The sequence below is a fragment of the Acartia tonsa genome, chromosome 2 (genome assembly GCF_053477335.1).
Source record: "Acartia tonsa isolate MP-2025a chromosome 2, ASM5347733v1, whole genome shotgun sequence".
Classification (NCBI taxonomy): domain Eukaryota; kingdom Metazoa; phylum Arthropoda; class Copepoda; order Calanoida; family Acartiidae; genus Acartia; species Acartia tonsa.
The window spans coordinates 28,563,142-28,586,509 of NC_137261.1; the positions used below are offsets into that span (position 1 = coordinate 28,563,142).

The 23,368-nt window shown below is 32.3% G+C and overlaps 1 protein-coding gene across 1 annotated transcript; it reads left to right on the top strand.

Annotated features, from left to right (window-relative positions):
* Positions 1-4,445: 4,445 nt before the first annotated feature.
* On the top strand, positions 4,446-19,513 carry LOC145308882 (uncharacterized). The gene is made up of 8 exons (XM_080150300.1): positions 4,446-4,630; positions 6,281-6,464; positions 6,614-6,731; positions 15,380-15,424; positions 16,064-16,172; positions 17,279-17,548; positions 18,229-18,319; positions 18,947-19,513. Exons 1-8 carry the CDS (start codon positions 4,600-4,602, stop codon positions 19,080-19,082), a joined length of 984 nt encoding a protein of 327 aa, XP_080006426.1. The 5' UTR covers positions 4,446-4,599; the 3' UTR covers positions 19,083-19,513.
* The last annotated feature ends 3,855 nt before the right edge of the window (positions 19,514-23,368 follow it).

A 23,368-nucleotide genomic window follows, 5' to 3' on the forward strand; every position in this document is an offset into this window, starting at 1 on the left:
CAGCATAACATTTTTTCTGCGATGGTTTAAAATTGGATATTGGTTATAATAGGCATTTCTAAGATTGAGTAAGATTAATTGAACAGAATTCTGTGTTATTAGCGCGAAGCGGCCAACAAATTTTTATGCAATGTTTTTTCCTGCATTTATGCATTCTTGATCTTTTGGAAACTTTTGCTTTTTGAAGGTGTAAGGGCAAATTGGACATTTTTGTTCACCAGGGAGGGGGAGCAAAAAGGGGAATTTTCAACATTAAGGGGAGGGGGAGCATTTTAGGCGATACAAGGGGGGAAGAATGGCAATTGCCCCAAAAGCCCTCTCCGATTCGCACGCGAGTGTAACATCTAAATAAGATAGTTCCACTCTGACACGTGTCATTAATTACAAGTCACGTGACCCAGTACAAAGGTTACCTCTACAGGTTGTCCATCCAAACATATTCAGGAAATAAGGGAAAAATTTAAATGCAAACATGAGTAAGTACACAGATAAGTCAGAGTTTCATATGCTTTTTAAAAAGGAAGCATTGGGTAAGATGTTGTGTCATAATATTTAGTGAGGCATGGCCTGAACTCCTGAAATAAAGATCATACAATAATCCTGTATATATGTCATTTTTGTTACTATATAGTAGTAGAGGGGGAGGCGGACTCTGGAGCTTTGTCCTGAAGAGGGTGGTAATTCCCCCCCACCAAGCAAATTTTACCCCCGGGGTAAAAAAAAAAATTTTGAAGGGGGGGGGGGGGTTAAAAAATTTGCGCCATTTACCCCCCCCCCCCCTAAATAAAAAAGCTTGGACACCCCTGCTGAAAAATCATGTGTAGCATCGTATTACATTGAAATGAAAATCATAAAAGTAATTGCTAGTTTTGTCAACTTGGGCCTCTAGACACCCAGGACTAACAAAACTGCCTTTTAATCTTATTTTTTTCATTTAATAACCACGGAAAGCTGTCTATAATACTATGCGATAAATAACTATTAGGTTATTTAGGTATATAACTAAGTTTACAAAGCTTTGCATATAACTAAAAAAACATACTTTTTTCCAGTTTCCCTAACCCTTGAGCTCTAGTAAACTGTATAAATCGATATATAATTACTTTGATGTTGCACCATATTTTTTCCTACTCTAATAAAATGGTCCTAACAGCTGCCTAATATAACGATACCTCCAGTCTACCCCTTTTACCCCATATCTTCCCCTTCTACTGGAGGAAAAAGAACCAATAAATAAAGTAGCAACCTAAATTGACGACAAAATTTCCCCTGTCATAATATCCACGTGTATTATATCCATTACTATATATTATTAAATTCCCTACATTTGTGTTGAGATTAGTAGAGACTTTATTAGTTCAAAGGAATTACAAGAATAAGCTGCTTCTTTATTGGAACAAGAATAAACTCATTCTTTTGTAGCGCAGTCGCTTTGTAATTATAGTCAATAGATATATGATTACTAGGATGTTGAACCAGATTTTCATGTGCTCTAATAGTGGGATACTCGCAGCTGGCTAAAATAATTCGATACCCTCATGGATGAACGAACTGATCAATAAATGAGGTCCATATTAGCACCTCAATTGACGACAAACTTTCCCCTGTCAATATATCCACGTATTCTATATTAATTTTAAGGTCTAACTTTGTTTTAATTATTAGGTATGAATTGTAATATTTGGCATGATGAGATGATTCATACAACAATTAGGTACAATTTTGAAAGCGTAGCACGTAAAACCACCATTTAAAACAGGATAATTAATGACTTTTTAAAAACAATATTTTATATGATGGAATCATCCTATAGTTTTTATTTTGTTGTAATATAGATTCTTAGGACCATCAGGTAAAATGTCAAAAGCGAAGTAAGTAATTTTAGGTTAGATAGATAGATAGCCAGAATTAGTGTTTAAACTTCTAAATAATGTTGAATATTAAAGCAGTTGTTACTTTATAACATTTAATGTTCGTTTGTCTGACTTCCTGCTTTGTTTAGCTTCGCTTTTTTGCATGTTGTCATCATTCCCTCTCGAGAAAAATCATTAAACCTCTTAATACGAGGAAATCGTGTTATAATTTGTGTAAAGCTTTTGTTGTTGGTGATTAGTCCCTTTTCTTTTTATTCTCCTCGCCCCTTTCTCATGGACATTGCTCTATAACTTACTTTGTCAGTTTGTTCATAATTTCTTTGTGTTAATTTCTAAATACTCTCAAAGATTCATGTGTTTTCAATGTCCTTTTTCGTCTGCTAGCAAATTGTTTTCTGCTACTTGGCTGTGTTGATATTCTTGACACCATTGATCGATTTTCAAAGACCCAATTAAGAGTCGGTTCGAGATCATTGCGATAGGAAATACAGTTAGTTAACATTTTCTCCCTCTGGTGTTGTAAAGCAAATGTTGTAAAGTTTTAAAGAAATTATGTTTTTGTCAAGAATTATAGAAAAGAATTATAGTTCCTCCGTGAGAACAGTTAATATTATGTATATTATTCAGGGAGGCGGGGGATAGGAATGTAAATAAAATTATCTCTAAATTTTATGTTCTCTCGTTTGTTAGCTAAAAAAAACCTTGTTGACTTTTATCAAACCTTGATTAGGCTGTACAAACCAGCAGTGTCCAAAATTCTCCACCAATATCTAATATTTAAAAGGAATATAGGTATTTTTTGTCATAAATGGTGGTGTACTTTAAATTTATCATCCAATGTCTTATCCCTTAAGATTCCTGATATGTATTATTAGAGTTATTGTAGCTAAAAGGGTAGAAGTCCAAAGATAGTTTAAATTCGAATCAAGTTCAAAATTACTAATATATTAAAATTGGTACCCTTCCTAAAAACAGTAAAAAACTTTCCCGGGACCTATGAGAAGCTTCATTGTAGACGAGAATTGTATGAACAACAATTCAACGATTAACATTAAAATTTGACACAAAAATTAAATAGTTCACTCATCTTCAAAGACATTAACATTGGTTCCTACTGCTGCTTTGTCAGACGTTGAAGAATCAAAATAATGCTTTATTGTACACAGGTACTTGTTAAATCTGAATAAATTTCTGTGCATGCCACTACTTTATACAATTATAATTATCCGAAAGTGCTGCGCTACTTATATAATTGAATATGAATATAATTGTCTTTGTTAAATAATCCTTAAATGAAAACCGTAAAGTGATATATAATAATACTAGAGGCTGTGCCATTAGCTTCAAGGAGGTCCTTATTCGGGGGGGGGGCGGGGGGGGGGGTAGGGAGTGGGTAGAAAATTAGCCTTGAACTATCATAAGACTTAAACAATCCGGGATCTTTGTGAAGCTTCCTTAAAATGGATAACTCAATCGGTTCTGTGGGGTTATATAACGATATCCTAACGGGCAAACAAACAAAAACCTTACAACGTTGATAATATAATATGATGAGAATTGGGCAGAAAATGAACAAACTAATCTGCAGCTAAATTATTAAAATAGCATGTAAAGTACTGAAGTACAGAAATTGGTGGTGGCAGAAAATAGGCCAAAACCATCCCAAGACCTAAATAACAAAATAAAATAGCCTAAAACCAACCTGAAATCTATATGAAGGTTTCTTTTATTTAGAAAACTCAATCGGTTCAGTTGTTAGTGAGATCATAACGTAAAAATAAAACTTTATAAAAATAGAATATGCCTCTTGGTTATAGGAATCTACATTTTATTTTGTAATAGATACATGTATCATAATGATAATTTAAGAGTAGCTATGCTTATAAAAATCCTTACTGTGATCATTCTACAACATGATGGTTTTTAATAATAGCTAAGGATACACATAGATATTGTTAGCCAGCCTTTTTACATCTCTCTATCTTTCTATTTCTTTCTCTCATCCCCTCCTCCATCTCTTGACCATAAACCCTCCCATTACTCCTTATTTATAGGGAGGGAGGGAACAATGGCCTGTTTATTTTTTTACACTAGTACGCAAAGTTAGATAAAAGCGTTTTCTTGTTCGTTGGCTTAACAACTTTGGGGACTTTTATTGAATTTTGATTGGTTGGTTCATTAAGTCATTTCAACCAGTAATTATCAGGGAAGTACATTCATTTATCGGCCATTGTCTTATCCCTTAGATCCCTGCTGTATTTCCCTTTTTTGTTGTTACCTTTTAAATGTTCAGGTATAATCCCCTCCTTCCTTTTACTTTATTCTCCGAAATGGTCGTGTAAGCATTGCTCTCATTGGTCAAAATTTGCCGCCAAATGTCTTATTAGTTTTTAGGTGCCGCCAAGATAGGGAATTTCTCCCATTCCTCTTCAAAAGGGGAAATGGGAGGGGGGGGGGGGTGTAAATGAAAAAGAAACCAAATTGGTTGATTTTGAGTATATGATGTGCATTTACACACACACTCACCCACACACACACACACATACAAATACATTGTTCATCAAGAGAGTCAGTGAAAAGGAGAAAGAGAGAGAGAGAGATGGTTAATTAAATGTTATCAGGACCTGTGAATATTATTACATTATTACTACAGTAATATAATAATAAACTAGAAAAAAGTTATCACTATAAAGCTTACAAATAGTGTAAGGTTATTAAGAAAAGAATGCTTCAGGCGTCTCATCATAATTTAGAAGGTAAAAATATCTAAATTTAAAAAAAAATTCTATTTATATACTTAAAATTTTAAAAATTCATTATTAGTTAAATTGATTTAAAGAAAATGTGATGGAAATATAAAAAGATAGATTAACATTAGCTAAGCATAGATTTATTCGTTGCACAAATACTATTTGAACAAATTAAAAACTTATTACATTTTTTAATTTATTAGCTGTAATAAACTTCATATTTTGTATTATTTTCAAATCATATTTAAGAAGGAATAAAAAAAAACATTAAAAGAAATTTTCAGCAGGGCCTCGAAACCGATTAATAGCCACTGGATTAGAACCGGTTCTCAGCCATTCTTTAAAAATTCATGTATAGCATTGTATTACAGACAATTTTACATGAATATTAAAATACAAATCATGAAATTAATACCTGTTTTGTTAGCCCGAGACTTAGGCCCCTCGGGTCTAACAGAACTGGTTTTAATCATATATGTTTTATTTTAATATCCGCGGAAAGCTGTCTATAATACGATGCGATAAAAAAACTATTGTAAATGCGTTTCAATAAAATTTTTAAAATTAGATATAATTCAGAAATCTCGGGGATAAGACTACAAGTTGATTGATGTACAAAACAGATTACGCTAAACAAAATTACCCCATTTGTAGATTAAAATTATTAGTTGAAAAGTTTCCACGCTGATTGTTTTTACAACCATTACAAAATTTCATAAAAGTGTCCCCTTCTTCCCTTGTTTTTTTTTCTATTAATAGTCATAATTTTTATTGCATTTATTACATATATGTATTTGTATTGACTGCAAAAAGTGCCAAAACCTTGTTTTGATATATAGGGTTTGATTATTCTTTTTCTTACAAGTGAAGTTTAACTATCAGAAAAAAATGAATTTTAATTATAATAAAAGAGTGCCCTACTTTTATGCATAATTAATTTAGTTTTTAGTTTTAAAACAGCTAGTTTTAAGACAGCTAAACCATCAGTTTGGTTGGAAAATTTTATTATGCTTAAAGTAAACAATTGTAATTACATAATCCCAGCCAATAAAATTAGATTCACTTTATGATGCATTTGATTGTGTGTGTGTGAAATTAGGGGTTTCCCTAAAAATGCCTATCGATCACTGACCTCCCCTTAAATTAAAAAGAAATTAGGGCCATAGAATAACTTTTTCCATTTCCCTAACCCCTGCCTATCCGAATAGGCTTTTAAAAATCGACTGAAAGTGATCTCTTTTGACTATGTTAGAAACTTATTACTTAGGTCTTGCCCCCATTGCCAACACAATTAATTGCGATATCTGTGGGGTTTTTTCCAAAGGCAAGCTGGGTGAATAAACCTTCCATAAAAATAGTTATCAATCTTTCCATGACCTATAATAAGCCTTATTGTAGAGGAGAGCCATATTGGTACTGCAATATTCAAGATACATTGGTACAAACACACAAACAGATAAACCTCCTGTTACTTTTACATAACATAAAGTAATCAACACAGTTTATTTAAGCATGTTTTTTTTGAAAAGTCCAATACACAGTGTTTCATTGTTTAATTTTGACAAATCATCAGTTGGTTTATAAATAAAGAGATGATATTTGGATGAGTAAGAAATATATACTGATTATTAAAGAATAAAAATACATTTTCTCTAGGAGAGAGGTTGACCAGCCTTGCTGTGCAGCCTGGAATGGACAGGTCAAGTGTGCAGGCTCAGCTGGACAGGTCAAGTGTGCAGGCTCAGCTGGACAGGTCAAGTGTGCAGGACAAGCACGCTATGTACAGGAATATCAGCCAGGACCTGGATAAAAATGGAAAACAGAAAAGACATCGGACAAGGTAAAAGACTAATTGAAAATTACTCTCAAATCTTTGTACAAGCCTTCAACCCTTTGGGGCTAATAAAACTGGTATTAATATCATAATTTTTCTTTTACTCTCCGGTCCGCAGAGAGCTATCTATTATGAAGTGCGATAAATAATTTTAGATTTTCGCCTGGACAATTGAATGAATTGGAGCGAAGCTTTGGTAAGACCCACTATCCTGATATATTTATGAGAGAAGAGCTGGCACTGAGAATAGGCCTCACCGAATCAAGGGTACAGGTAGGAGCAATATTTTTACAAATTCCTAAGATTTCCTTAAAGGCTAAGGACTAAGCAGCTAGTGTTTAAATAGGGCCTGAATATATAAATTATCTTGCATGGTTGTTCGATAATGCTTTTTTTTATTTGTAAATGTGTATCAATTTTAATTGTTGAAACCCCGACATACAACTATATGCTGATGTGAATACTTAAAAAACTAGGGTCGCTGCATCGCTGCCTAACCAAATTGTTAAATCTTAAAATATATGATATAGAAGGGTTATTAACATAATATTTATTGATTTTTGTAGATTTTTTATGCGATTTTGGAGTATTTTTCACAAAAACAATTTTTGTGAGGCAGCAATGCAGCGACCCTAATTTTTTAAAGAATCCACCTCAGCTCTGGTGTGACAGGACTATACAACTTTATTACTTTAGTAAACAAATAAACATATTTCTTACTAAACTTAAGAAACTTAGTCTACATTTTCCTTTTTTCATTCCTCGTGGCAAAACATAAAGGTTTTATTTACATTCACAATTAGAAATGCCTTATTTATCTTAAATGGCATTATTTGAAGTCTTAGAATCAAACATAATATTTGAAAATAGATAAAAAAAATAAAAAATGTATAGTTTTAAAAAATAAAAGTTAAAACTGAAAAGAAGTTATATTATATGAAAATTACATATTTATCTTTTTAATGGGATATAAAACATAGGATAAAACTTAAAAGTCAAGAAATTGCACGCATCTGAACCAAAGCATTGCAATGCATAAGTAAAATATCTAGAATAACATATCACAAAAATTAATAAAGTTTTAGAGGAGACGTTCATTAATCTGAGTAATCTTAAAATTTATCCGCAATAGACGTACGAAAAGAAAACAAGTATGTTATACAGTATCTTCGCTACTAAAATCAACACAAGGTGTATAATTTATGTTTTGGTAGCTGTGGTTGTGTGTTAAGGCATAAAAAAGGTGTGAAAAGCTCACCTCAAATTCCTATGGCCAACTTTTTAGGCTTTTTATGCGATTTTCAATTTAGGCAAATAAAAATTCTTCGGGTTTTATTTGATTTTTAAGCTTTAGAAGTGTGGTCAGTGGTTTTTTTTAAATTTAAAGAAATGTTTGAATTTTTTATTGCTTTTAAATATACGGCTTATGTTTTATTTTTTGTCGGTTAGATAACAAGTTTTTTATCAAATTATCATCACATTTTTCTTTAAAATTAGGCATGTTTTTTTATAAATGTATTCAGAATATGTAGCAAGCCAAAAAGCGAACAAGATTTAAAATGAAAAAAAAAAACATTATCAATATGGATTATTTTGTTGCATATTCTTCACATATTTGTATACAAGCGGTTACGCCTAGAGGCCTCTAGTGACCCTTTAGGGGGGATGGGTGGAATTCTACTCATCCCATTTTTTATTTTAGTTTTAAAGAGTTAAAGTATATACTTTCATTTTTAGGATTTGACTATAGAAATGCATCGCTGATAGATAATTCCAAAAATCAGATGAATAATATCATAAAAAAGTTATCGTCTAAAAAGTTAAAAGTCAGCATGGACGTATGGACCTTCTCACAATGATGATAGAGTTGCTACGCTTCCTAAATCGTACCTAACTGTTAAGCAATCATAATGAAAGTTTGAAATCGATAGGTCAATTCTAACATGTCTTAATTAAGAAAAAGATCTAACCATTACGGGCGGACCAACAATATAATTATAGTAAAGCTTCTTCTTTAAAAATGTGGCTCAGTATTATTTATTGTCCACAGAGCTAAAACAAATGACTAATATTTGCCTCTCTGCCTCTCTGCCTCTCTCCCTTTTCTCCTTTCTTATTTAAAAAAAATCTACGGTATTCCTATCACAAGGCAAAATTATCATAACTCTAAATTTTTTTCCAAAATATTTATTTTTTATTTTTGATGCTTTAAAATTTATCAAAGCTTTTCTTATTTTTAAAGTTAACTTCAATTATTTTTTACATATTATAAAACAAGGACGATTTTTTTTTCTTTTTTTAGATTCAAGAATTGAATAATGTAATTTTTATTGGACTTTTTTATTGTTTGCAGAAGTTCCAATTTCTCAATCCCTATGCATAAGAGTTTCTTTAGCAAGAGGGACCTGTCCCCGTAACCCCCCTCTCCCGAGAAAATAGCTTAAATCCATTTTCTAATAGGTCTTTAATAAGCTTTCACCCCCCCCCCCCCCCCAAAAAAAAAAATACATCTTGATATGATTCAGAAATCTATTGTTCTTTTTACCTATTTAGAATAAGTATTTCTATTTTTGTGAAAATATTTGCTATTGCGAAAGTTTGCTACTTTGTAAACACATCCCCATTCTCCATCATTCTTATGTTGTTAGAAAAAAGTGTAAAGTTCCATGAATATTATATTCACCACTTCTAGTTTTCAAAGATTTATGTAGATAGTTAGAAGATGGTATATTTTGTGTCCCATATATATTGTCTTCATGTCCCATGAGGCCGGGGGAGGATAAATGGGGTATTTTGGTTGGGGGCCAGATTCATCAAACTTTTCCCACTGACATAAGACTTTTTTTTGGAAAAGATAAATTGATTTATCATTACTTAGATTTTACTTCGGAATAACATTTACTCTAATAAAGTGAAACTTGTATCTGGCTAAAATAACGACAACCCACTAATCAATCATCCCATCCTCTCCCCTCATACTGGATGAACAATAAGTGATATCCATGTTAGCAACCAAAATTTTCGACAATTTTCCCCGTGTCTTAATATCCACGAATAAATTACATACCTGCTTTTTTAATGAGTCTTACATTTTAGAATACTATACGTCTAAATGTAAATAAAAATATTTTAAAATATTGCAGGATAAAAGAAGATATTTTAGAATATGGCCTTTTTATCATGAGTCCTTTTTCTCTCCTCCTCTCATCCAAACTCATGAAACTTTGCAAAGTTTTTATTCAATAGATCATTTCTGCCACTTGATTTACATTAAACTTTTAAACCAACTTCAAATTTTAAATTTGCATCCTTCTGAAACTTTTGTTTTTGGTCCAAACTTTGTAAGTTTTAATGTTGGGGAAATAAAAAGAATAATTAGGATTTATTTCAGATTTTTTTCGGGCAAATCTTAAAATTTTACCTAGGAACGTGCACAGGATACTGTAGAGTAGGCCCGCTACTAAAGTTTGACAATCTGTTAGAAATTGTCCATGCAAGCGTCTTTTAAAAATAAAAATTAATGTTAAGATTGGTCACAGGGATCTTAAGGGATAAGACAATAGATGATAAATAAATATACATGATAAATACAAACAATATTACCCCTTCCGTAGTTAAAGATTATTGGTTGGAGAGTTAGGGCACTGAAAATGTCAATCACCCAATCAAGATTTAATTGAAGTATTCAAATTTTTTTAGCCATAAAATGAGATAGCGTGTTTATATAACTTTGGGTACCGATGAAATTTGCAGACCTATGTCCCCTCCCTCCCTTGTCTATTTAAAGGATTAGAGTAAAGGTCAACTCATAACCGTTTACACCGGATTTAGTTTTCATTCATGGGGAGGTGGAGTTATAACCATTTTTGAGGAGGCGGAGTTTTAACCCAGGTCATTTTCGGTAATCTTAAGGGGTGGGATCAATGTATGCTAGATAGGTAGTTCAACTCACATCCGTTAAGACCGGATTTTACTTGATTTAAAAAGTAGGCGGGAATGTCATGTAGGCTTATATCCGAAATAGGCGGAGTTTACATGTAAGACAGGTCAACACACTTCCGTTTAGAACGGATTTAACTGTCATTTAATGCAAGGACATGTATAACATTTACTCAGCCCTTTTTTTCATAAATTAAAGTCAGATCCGGTCTTAAATAATGTAAATTGACCTGAAGACAAAAGGAAATAAGCTAGTCGCGCCCCTTTGGGTATTTTTAAACATAAGAGTGTCCTTCTAAATGTGGACAGGAAACCCAAAAGTAAAGAAATGTCAAGTAATAAAGGTATGGATAAATTTTTTAATTGATCCAGAGACAATTTTACCGAGATATGAAAATAAAAAATATCTATTTCTCATTTTTTAGTTGAATTATCGTGTCTTTATTTGTGATATACCAAGGGAGGAAGGAGCCTTGTTTATAATACACAAGCCCCTAAAGTTTAATAATATCGTTTTTCTTATTCACTGGCTCAACAATTTTGGGAACTTTTATTGGATTTTGATTGGTTGATTCATTACGTTTAGTGTCCAAACGTTTTAGCTACTAATTGCAATCTACAGAAGGGTAATTTTGTGTAAATTTTTATCGGCTATTGTCTTATCCCTTCAGATTTCTGGATAATAGCAGAGTTGTAAATTGCACCATTTACATATACACGAGAACTCAATTTTATGCAGTTCTACACTATGGCGGGGTGAGTTGGGGAGGGGGGGGGGAGGTACTATGGATTATATCCCACAAAACGGCTCTAATACAGATAAATTCAGAGCAGGACAATTGATGCAGGTATCCAATGATTCTAAACAAAATTACCCCTTCTGCATATTAAAATTATTGGTTGAAATATTTGGAACACTCTATTTTGAACAATTTGAAGAAGAATTTAGCACAGGCCGTCGGTCCCTCGGGGATAACAAATCTGGTTTTAATCTCATATTTTTTTGATATCCGCGGAAAGCTGTCTATAATACATTGCGATAAATAACTATCAGGATTTTGTAACTTTCTCCTTAGTTGTGTAATTTGTATAAATTCTGTAAAAAAAAAAAAAAAATACTACGAAATTCCACTGTGGGTACGAATGGATGGCAGGGGGGGGGGGGTGATGGCAGTAAAAATAAAGTGCACCATTGGTCATGAGAAAACTACATACTGACGTAGAAGATTTTTATTTCTTGCATGTTTGAGGGGGGGGGGGGGCTTCAGATTTTCAGTTAAAGATGTAACTTTGAGAGTAGGAAACTGACGTCTGGATATGAAACCATATGTTTGTCAGTACTAATGAGTTTAAATCTATTTTTGTTCACCTGTTTTTCTTTTAGAGAAACAATAATGAAATATTTTTAACACAAACTTAACGTGAACATCCAATTTAGATAAAGGTTTTAGAATATTTACATATCATACCTAAAGTAAAAAATTATCATATTTTTTTATTTTCTATATTACTTTCAATTGAGTTTTTTAATATCTGTTTTGGAAGCTTTATGTGATATTATAGCTGTCTATAATATTTTAATATAATTATATTTGGTGCAGTCTCCCTTTTTCGAATCATCCCAAATATTATACATATTAGCAGGGATCTAAAGTAATCAGTAGTGACCGATAAATTGATGTACATCCTCAATGACGATACACAAAATTACACCTTCTGTAAATGAAAATTAGTGGTTGATATGTTATCACTTAAATTGATTATTCAAAATGTAATAAAAGTCCCCAAAGTTAATAAGCCAACAAATAAGAAACGAAATTATAAAACTTTGGGAATTAGTGTAATAAAAAGCACAATGTCCCCTCGCCCTTGCATAGTAGGATGTGTACTTTACAAGTATTCAAATCTTGTATCATGTTAATTAATTGAAATTAAACCTATAAATTCTTTAAAATCAACTTTTGATTGACTATATGGTATATAACCTTTGTATTTTATTTTCATTACGCCTTTTTGACGGAATGACATCTAGTTTTTACTTCTTCCAACAAATCAAAAAAAAACAATGATTTCTTTTCATTTGTATTGCCCTTGGGACATCTAAAACTTTAATCACAAATAAATTATCTGTCCGTTTGTTCGTTACACCTTAATTCACACTAACTTTGGATTTAGTATATCAAGAAGAATGTTTTTTTCCAGTTTAAAAATTTTGCCATTTAGTATACATATAATATTCTTGTTTTATTTATGCCACAAAAAGGATAAACACAAGAAGTGGATTTTAATATAAATAAAGTAAAACCAAGGACGTCCAATCAAAAAAAATTTTGAAGTTTAACTTTTTACCCCCCCCCCCCCCACCAAAAAAAAGACGAAAAAGCTTGGACGTCAAAAGCTATGACATAAAGATTACCACCATCCCCAAATAAAAATTTAAAAATTTAAGGGTGCTGTACACACCTCAAAAATTTTTAATTTATAATTTTTAACCCCCTCCTCTCCCCCTCCCAAATGAAAAAAGCTTGGACTCCATTGAGTATGACTATCTGTTAGGATACCTTTCTTAAAGATATACATACTATCTGGAATCCTGGATAGATCTACATATTTATTATATTTCCAACTAATACTATTATGACATCCTAAAAAACTTAAAGAAAATTAATTGTATAATTTTTATCCTAATACATATTTAAAATTCCCCTCATGAAAGTAAAATGATGTAGCTGAAATCCCTTTAATTCCAAAACACGACTTTTATTGGTATGGAGATATCCCCCCCCCCCCATCTTGGTTTTCTTCTCTCCCTAATTCATACTTTGTCCGTATTTTCTAATTTCTTTAGATTTTATCAACATTTTAAAATAATAATTTTAAAATATTTTTTTTTATTTTATGATCGCTTTTTATTTATTTCTTTTTATTTTGTTTTGTTTTATTTTATTTTTGTTTATTTTCTTTTAGGTTTGGTTTCAAAATCGTAGGGCCAAATGGAAGAAAAAGAAGAAGTACAGCGGGAGCGGTCAGCCGCCAAACGGAGCTGGCTATGACGACGACGAAGGCGTTGAACTTGGCGGCTACAGCCCACCGTCATCTCCGGAGTGTGGCAGCCCACGCAGGCGTCCGCTGTCCCCTGGTTATGCTTCTGAAGGATGCGCCAATAGCTCCAGTCCAGAAAACCCAACATCCACTATGGCATATAACCAGCAATTTAGTGAAGCTAGTCGGAGATTTAATGCAGCCGTGAGTTTGGAAGGTGTAGCGGCAGCTCAGCCGTCGCTGCTTGGTGTAGATCAGCAGTCGGCAGCTCATCATATGTCACAGTATCTGGATATTACCCGGCAGTGGCCTCAACATTATCAACAGTGGCAACATCATAATCAACAATTTTTCAAACATTACTAATTTTTTGGTTTATATTTCTTTATGTTTTTGTTCATTTTGCATGCTATTATTTCTTTACTTTTGATTTTTTTAAAATTTTAATTAATCTTTTTCACCTTAAATTTATAAAACCTATAAAAATAAAAATAATATTGAAAATACTAAAGACTGACGGAACACCTAAAACACGAATCTCAAAATCGTACAATGTAAATAATTCAAATTATATTTATTTTAAAAATGTAAAAATCAAAAATATATAACGTATATGTACATAGAATATACATGTAGTTAGGATTATAATAAGATTATATTAGTCAACCCATTTGGTGTGATAATATTTGTTTAGAAATTTTTTAAGTGTTTATTTTCAGCATTTTTTGTGTATTTAAAATAATGTCATATTTTTCAAAACCTTGGTGGAATGTGTTATAAAAAAATAAATGAGTTTATATAATTTTTTATTCATATGATATAATGCTGTTTTTTTTCTGTTAAAAATGTTTATAAATTAGGTAAAAATTTGTAAATATTTAAAAAAAAAATTGCTATCTAAATAATCGTTGGATTTCTTCTCAAAGTGACTAGTCGAGCTCAAAAAAACATCCCCCCTTCCCGCTAATATTGAGATAAATTGAAAGGGCCGGGGGGTTTGTGTGTCATTTTAGGTTAGGTTATGTTATATTGGGTATGAGGGTAAGGGCATTGCTGAAAAGAAACTGTCTATATTATACACATATGTCCTGTTAAAATAAATGAAGTAGTAAAAATTTTTGTTTGTCGGTCAAGATTGAACCCATCCAGTTGTTATTTTGGATTCGAAATCAATGTTTTTGGATGGTTTTAGGTAATTTCTATGCCCCTTACCCTCCGCCCCCCCCCCCTTTTATGGAGAGCTCCTAGATGATAAGGGTGAAGCCACTATAATCATTCAAAACATGAATTCTATGGTGCCAAGGTCAAAATGCAAAAATAGAAATATCATATTTTTTCCCTTTTACCGGGCTTTTATAATCAGAAAAAAAAGATTCCTTAATTGTATGATGTAGAGGAGCAATTTATTCTGCCTGAATCTAAAGATCTCGGAAATGTCAGGATTGATTAACATGTTTTCAAAGACGCAAATCAAATATGTATGTCTTTGTTGTTTAAGGCTATTGTCCTCCATCTTTAAGTTGGGAGTAAATGTCCTTGTTTAACCCGTTACTGTGGCGTACAACTTTGCGCATTCGCTCGTTGTCGAAAACATGATAGGTTCGAATCTCAGCTCGACACCGCATTATAACTAAATACGTAGAAAATGGTTCCTACTGCTGCTGTGTCAGGTGCGCGGAAGAAATAGTTAGGGTAGGGGGAATGTCTTGGTCCAAAACCATTAACTTGAACAGTTTGTACTTCTCTGCAAAGGTCATGCAATCAAAGTTTTTTTGTCTGAAGGGAAGTTAGGCTCAAAGATACACCAAAATAAGATCTCATGGTGTATCCTGTCTTCAGAGCTCTCTCAGGCTAAAATCCTTGCTTAACAAACTGACTGACTGGCTGAAACAGCTAGATAACAAATTGTAGAATAGAATTTATATTTGTTTTTTGATCAGGTTTGGTTTCAAAATAGAAGAGCAAAATGGAAGAAACAACGAAAGGTCAAAGTTTAGATATTAAAGAAAAGGTGTATATATCCTTTTATTCTTAAAAATATCCTTTTCCCCTTATTTAACAGTAAAACATGTGAAACCATTGCTCTTACACAAAATGTTTATAGAAAATATTCAAATAGATCTTGTTATGAGTTGTCCCCGTATATTGCGAAAGCAATTGTAATATCTTATGCACCTGATAAAGCAGCCGAAGATAGTATTTTTAATATCTTAATCATGACATTGTCCCAAGTGTATTACAAATTTTGACTTTTTAGTTAGTAATTATTTAGTCGATTTTAAAGAAACCTAAATATGAGAGATCTTAAGGGATAAACAATGTATTAAAACTGGTGTACATCCCCAATGATGAAATGCAAAATTACCCCCTCTGAAAATTACAACTAGGGGTTGAAACGTTTCGACACTGACTTTATTGAACTAACAATTCAAAATTCAATTCCCCAAAGTTGTTGAGCCAACAAATAAGAAACCATTATTATAAAACTTTAGAGACTATTGTAATGCACAGCCAGTGTCTACTTCCTCCCTGCCTAAATATATCTTACACACAAAAATAGATGTTTGTACTTTAAATGCAGGATGGCCTCTTGTTATCCTTATCTAAACTTGACATGTCATTAGTGTATAAAGAACAGCAGTCTCCTTCAGTCCTCCTCCCCTCTCATATCCTCTCCTAGCCTCCCCTCACTACCAACATTTAGCTCAGGGTGGACACCATCAGGGTATTCAGGTAGATTATATATTTAGCTCAGGGTGGACACCATCAGGGTATTCAGGTAAATTATATTTAGCTCAGGGTGGACACCATCAGGGTATTCAGGTAGATTATATTTAGCTCAGGGTGGACACCATCAGGGTATTCAGGTAAATTATATTTAGCTCAGGGTGGACACCATCAGGGTATTCAGGTAGATTATATATTTAGCTCAGGGTGGACACCATCAGGGTATTCAGGTAGATTATATATTTAGCTCAGGGTGGACACCATCAGGGTATTCAGGTAGATTATATATTTAGCTCAGGGTGGACACCATCAGGGTATTCAGGTAGATTATATATTTAGCTCAGGGTGGACACCATCAGGGTATTCAGGTAGATTATATATTTAGCTCAGGGTGGACACCATCAGGGTATTCAGGTAAATTATATATTTACACCATAAATTCAAAGGAATGAAGAAATCTTTTTTTGAAATGAACCTAGTAATAGTGTCTAACTTTTTATCTTTGTGACGGAGCAAAAATCGAAGGATGAGAGGGGAGATGGGAAAGGAAACCCCTAAAAAAAAAGATGGTTTAATGTTACGTCATGAAGATAAAAAGTTAGACACTATTACTAGGTTCTTTGAAATGAATGTACTATAACTTGGATCTTAATTGCAACCTAAGTTGATGATAATTTTTTTCCTGTCCATCCACACATCCATTTATTTCAAAACAATAGAGTATTGTATGTGCTATCTCCTAAGCTGGGGGGGGGGGGGGGGACCTGGCAGCACCAAATAAACATTATTATTATTATTTCAAAGAAAAAATTACCCTCTTCTGTCTAATGCAGTTTTGCTGGGTTATTTCAATGATTATTTCCAAATTTTGGGGTTTGCTGTCTTTGGTTAAAAAAAATGAGAGCATAATCCAAACCTAATTATTTCCTTCCAAATAATAAATTTTAATTATTTGGATCATGAAAGTAATGATGAAAGCTTTCTGATATCGTGACCCAAAATTAAAAAATCTTACAAATTTTATTTATTTGATCAATTAAAGTTATTTGTATGAAACAAAATAAAAGAATACAAGATTCCAATATTTAAAACTTAAGATGCCCTGTTTTAAGGTTTGTCTCAATTGACCCAGAGCTTTGGCCCCAGCAGTTTCAACACTTCTGGAGGTAATGGGGGAAATGGTGGTCTGGGTCACAATGGTCTTGGCTTGAGCTGTCTGGGTGGACCAAACAGTCTTGGCGGTGGTAATGGATTGAGTGGTGGTGGGGGTTATGTTCATGGAGGGTATGGAGGTGGAGATGGTGCTGATGTTCATCCTCATCATTGGTTACCTGACAGAGAGATGTCACCACTGCATCATGGAGGTGGTGGACATAATAAAGGTAACAACGAATTCAAACTTTTTAAAATTAATGGGAATGAAGAATATATAATAATGAGTTGCATCCCTTAGATATAAGTATACTTGTAAGTATCCTCTACAGGCAGTCCAGAAAATGAATTTAGAATATATGTGGATATTATGACAATGAAAAATTTTCATCAATTTAGATTGCTATCATAGACATCATTTATTGGCCAGTTCAATCATCCAGTAGAGGGATTGGCGTAAAGGGGATGGATGGGGGTATCGTTATTTTAGCCAGCTACAAGTTTCACTTTAGTAGAGTACATGATAATCTGGTGTAAAATCCAATTAATAATAAATCCATTCTCCAGAAGAAGTTAGAAGAGATAAATAGATCATTTTCAATTTAAGTTAATTATTTTCTAAGTGTGATTTCCCTCAACCAACGACATAAATTAATGTTAAAGAGGGCCATAATGTTTTTCAGCAGTTACCAAGATATTTTACTACAAGCACACATAGATATATAAACAATCATCCGGTTACTTTTATATAAGGATATACAGTTAGATGTAGTATACAATGTACAATTCCAGAATATCAAAGATTGTTAAACCTTATTTTAAAAAAGTTGAATCAAAACATTTTTCTTCTTTTAGATTGTTGTTAAACCTTATTTTTAAAAAAGCTGAATCAAAACATTACTTCTTTTAGATTGTTGTGAAGATATTGGAGGGTTGGATGACAGGTCCAATTCATCCCCGAGTCAGCTGGCATGTGATGAAGAGTCGGATTGGAGAGTCAGGTAAAGATAATCATCATTAGGAACAGGATTAGAAGCAACTTACATTGCCTAATAAAAAATGACGTCACACAATATAAATATATAGACCAATGATAGGCTAGTATTTATTTTACCATTGGCCAATTACAATGTATACTTTCTATCATTGGTTATTTGTATTATATGGCGTTAATTTTTATTAGGGACTATAAGCTGCTTCATAGGATTATCAGAAAACCACAATTCTTCTCCACATTCAAATATATGAATTTATTATTTTTAAAAATAAAGATAATGAACGTATTACAGTAAAATTATTTTTTCTTGGACCATTATAGTGTGTATTACAGTCAACTTACCCTTTAATTGCACAACTTTTGTCTGGAGGTCTGTGCACGGCAGTGATTTACATCACTTACACTTTTTAATGCCATGAGTCGAATTTAGCAGCTCCAAAAGGTAACCTTTATAATGTCTCTAGTATCAAACGGTATGATGCAGACCTGTAACCGACATATTACCAATTAGGATAATGCTAGAGGTTTGCCACAATGTTAAAAGGGAGCCACTCTGAATTTCAAAAAATACATAAAATTGAGATTTAACAAAAATATTCAGCAGAAAATTTAATAGTCCTATTTGTTTCAGTAAATATTGTGAGAGACCCGGGCCTGGTGAATCAGTGAGCTGCTCATCACCTATGATGGTTGGTAACCACAGCAGCGGAGCACATTTAGCCATGCAACAATGCTCGCCAATGACAGCCGCTGCCGTTTTCCGGTAAACCCACAGCTACTGGAATATTTGAGCTTTATTAAACATTTTTACGTGTTATTATGAAATTTTACAAAAAGATATTGTTAAAGTTAAACAAAAGTGAAATTTTTTATGTTGTATTAGCCCTATTTGAATAATAATTTTTTTTAAAATAGAGAACTTTTTAGGGTAAAAAAGTAAGATTTAAAGAAATTTTTTTGCTAAAACACGAATTATTTCTTACACCAACTTTATAAATATTTTAAATTCAAAATGTTTATCTGTAGATAATTCTTTTTAATTTCTCAACAATTAAATTTTTTTTATTAGCATATTAATTTGAAAGAAAAGTAACAATTAAAAAGAAAGTCTCTAGATTGTTTATTTTTTTCATTTTTAGTCGCGAAACTACTCTATAATTCGAAATTTCCGTCCGTCCTAAAGTCCAATAACAATTAGGTACGATTTAGGGAGCGAAGCAATTCTATAATCGTTACACGAAAGTCCGCACATCAATTTAAGAAATGTTGTTGTTGTTTTAAAATTTATTTCAATGAAACAAATTAAACACATTTAATATTTGGTATAATTATCATGTTATGATAATACAATATTGTAAACTAGCGGCTACGCCCCTAGAGGCCTCTAGGGGCACTTGAGGAGGAGAGAGTCGAATTTAATAATTCAATTTCTTATTTTAGATTTTAAAAGAATAAGTTAAAAAATATTTTACGTTTGATGTTTGTTTTTCGTTAAACTCTCTTTCTAAAATTGGAAAAAATTTAAAAAAAAAATTTTCTCTAGGGAGGGTGGTGGTACCCTCCCCCAAAATAGTTATAAACCTTCCTGGGACATATGAGAATCTACCCTGTTAAGGAGAACCCGATCGGTTCAGTGGTTAGCGAGATCCTTCAGTACACACAGACAGACACACAGACACACAGACATCCTGTTACTTTAGTATAAGGATTATACTATCTAACTAATGCGAAATAACTGGACATTATTTTTACTGAGCATCAAATAATCAATAAATTTATCAATTAAGTTACTATTAATTCCAGTGTTATTAAGAATTTTAGAAGCAAATTGAGCAATAAACATTGTCTGAGCAAAACAATTAAAATCATTGAATTTCAATATTTGTTCATCCTTGCTTATTTTTAATGATCTGTCTTTTGCTAAAAGTATTAAAATACTAATTTGAATATATTCATCATTTTGATATACAGGAAAATGTATATTGAACAGATAAAAGTTTTCTTTCAAAAAAATAAAATCTGGTTTACCATCATTGTAGTAGTCATCAAGAAATAATGCGAAACAATGCATAAAATAACTAGGAAAGTAGCATTCCATAATTGAATGATCAGTGTCTGCTTTTACGTTACATTTCAAGCAAAGATTATTATCCAATAATTTCCTTTCATACAATTTGTTTCTACTTATAAGAGTACGATTAAATTGTTCAAACAGGAAACTTTTATAGTATAAAACAATAGGTAGCGACAGAATTTTATTAAAGCTATTTTTGAAAACCTCAAAATCTGGATTGTATTTTTTATCCATTTTTCTAGTTTTAAATGAAGGGGAAATGTTAATTTTTAACTTTTGACAACCCTTATTTATATGATTTGATTATCCTATTCATCTGATTGGTGAAACAATGTTTCATTAATATTCTGCTAATTAAGTTTTGACACTCGACAAATGTTTATGTTCGTTTGTTGATTTCAGAGCTTCGCTTTTATGAATGTTATTATTCTTTTTTTTGTTTCTAAATTACAGGGCATGTTTGTTAAAATTACAATCAAAATCAAATCATATCCAAAATATTAAAATTTGATTGACCCATTTATAAAGAGGAAAAGTTATTTAATATTAATTTAATGTTGAAAGCTGTAGTATTCAATTATATTTCAACTTGTTTTGTGATACAATAAAATTGGATGTTATTTTAAATGCTAATTGTTTTATTTCTAGATTTGATATGGTAAAATCCCGCGAATAGTCGTGTGGACCACAAATCTCCCCCCCCCCCCCCCATCTAATCATATTTAGAATCGTTATATCACTGCACAGTGCAGGTATTATCTAAACTAACATTATAAACATTTTAAATACGTTCGTTTTGACTTTTCATCTGAAATTTTGTTATGAATGAGGTTTTAAATAAAAAAAAATTCTTTAGGTTGTAGAGTAGCTCTGTTCCCCTCTAAAAACGCAAAGAAAGAGGGGACTATGGTCCATTTTTTACACTAGTCCCCAAAGTTTAAATAAAGTTTTCTTTTTCGTTGGCTTAACAACTTTGGGGACTAAATTTTGATTGGTTATTTTATTAAGTTGAGTGTTCAAACGTTTCAACTACTAATTTTAATCTACAGTAGGGGTAATTTTTTGTGTCATCATTGGGTATGAACATCAATTTAACGGCCATTGTCTTATCCCTTTAGATCCCTGAAGAAATGGCTATCCATTGTTAATGTTTTGACTTTTAGCCGAGATTGTGTTTTCTCTCCCTCCACAATCGATATATTATTACTTTGATGTTGCACCTAATTTTCGAGTACTCTGACAAAGTTATGCTCTCAGCTGGCAAATATAACAATACCTCCCCCCATTCATCATCTTTTACCCCATACCCTCCCAACCTACTTTATGAACGAACTGACCAACAAATGAGGTCCATTTTTGACAAATTTTACCTTGACAATATATCCATGTACATATATCCTATATCCTTTCCCTCCACATTATATCTCTCCCTCCATCCATTTCTTTCTCTCTTTCCATGTATAAAGAGGTAAACCACAGATAAAATGAAATTATTTTTAAAATTAATGCATTGAAATTATCTTGATTTTAAAAGCAAAGCTTTTCTACATTTACTGTCGGTCCACCAATACGTCTGTAGCAAATGATGAGGAACGTCCAAGAAAGAGGGGCATCCCTTTTACCCCCTTCCCACTACAAAACCATTTTGAAACCGTTCGAAAGCCCTTGGCTTTGAAATTAGGTAAATTTTAACATATTATACAGCAAGGGGGGAGGTAAAAAAAATCTTAATTTTTATCAGTTAACAATAAATATCTATTACAGACTTTATTTACAGATTTAAATAGATTTTCATTTCTGTTCATTTCTCTCCTTCTATTTCCCTGCGTTGTAAAGGTAATATATAACTGGGCCATCATCCCATGGGACACCTTCTATTACTGATGTGGGATATACAAAAATATAACACAAGGACTGTCCTTTATTGTATTTTCGTTTTTTTTTAATAAAAATATTTTTATGTGGTAGGTGCTTTTTTGTTGACTGAGTCTAGAATAGCTTAAAACCCAGAACCAAAACAAATGGTCTGGGATGTCGGAGTGATTTGATTTTTAGAACCATTCTAAAGCTCTTATTTTCAACAAATTTAGTATATCTTTGGCAGATTATACCACATAAAATTAGTTTTAGCTATTGCCACTAATAAAAAAAAACACCTTTTCATAAAAATTAACTTCATTCATATCTGCAAATGTTCCATAAAGATTGTAGATCAATAGAGTTTGTGTTTCCTGAGATCTTATAGAAAAACATGCATGCATAACACACACAAACACAAATTTGACATATTCTTGGAGAATTAGTTGGGACTTAAGTTTTGATATAACATTTCCTAAAGTTCTGATATAACACATCTGAATAAAACTAAAAATAATAGTTAAAGCTAAGATTGCATAAAAAATCTTTTATTAAATCCAATATGTATTGTTAAACAGGGAGGGAGGGGACATTAGGCTGTTTATTACACTAATCCCCAAAGTTTTATAATGACGTTTTCTTATTCGTTGGCCTAACAATTTCGGGGACTTTAAATGAATTTTGATTTGTTGGTACATTAAGTCAAGTGTTCAAACGTTTCAACTTTAAATTGTAATCTACAGAAGATGTAATTTTGTGTATCATTATTGGAGATGTAAATTGATTCATCGGCCATTGTCTTATCCCTATAGATCCCTGATTTTTAAAGCCTTAGGGATGAAATGAGGATGTCAAGGGACGAAATGATATACAAACAAATAAAGATGGAGGAGGGCGGGGGGGGGGAAGGGGGTGTCTAGGGATTGAAAGATTAAAAGAAAATGTATGTAACCATCTGAAATACGGAAAACAGAAAAATGAATGGATAAAAAATCTTATTGAAGTAATGTACTTTACTATACTATACAAAAGTTGGAAAAAAAAATACGGCTTGTAACAGCTGAATGCTGAAAATTTACTTGCTGTCTGCAGTTTTATCTCCTGATAAGCCGCTGGGAAGCT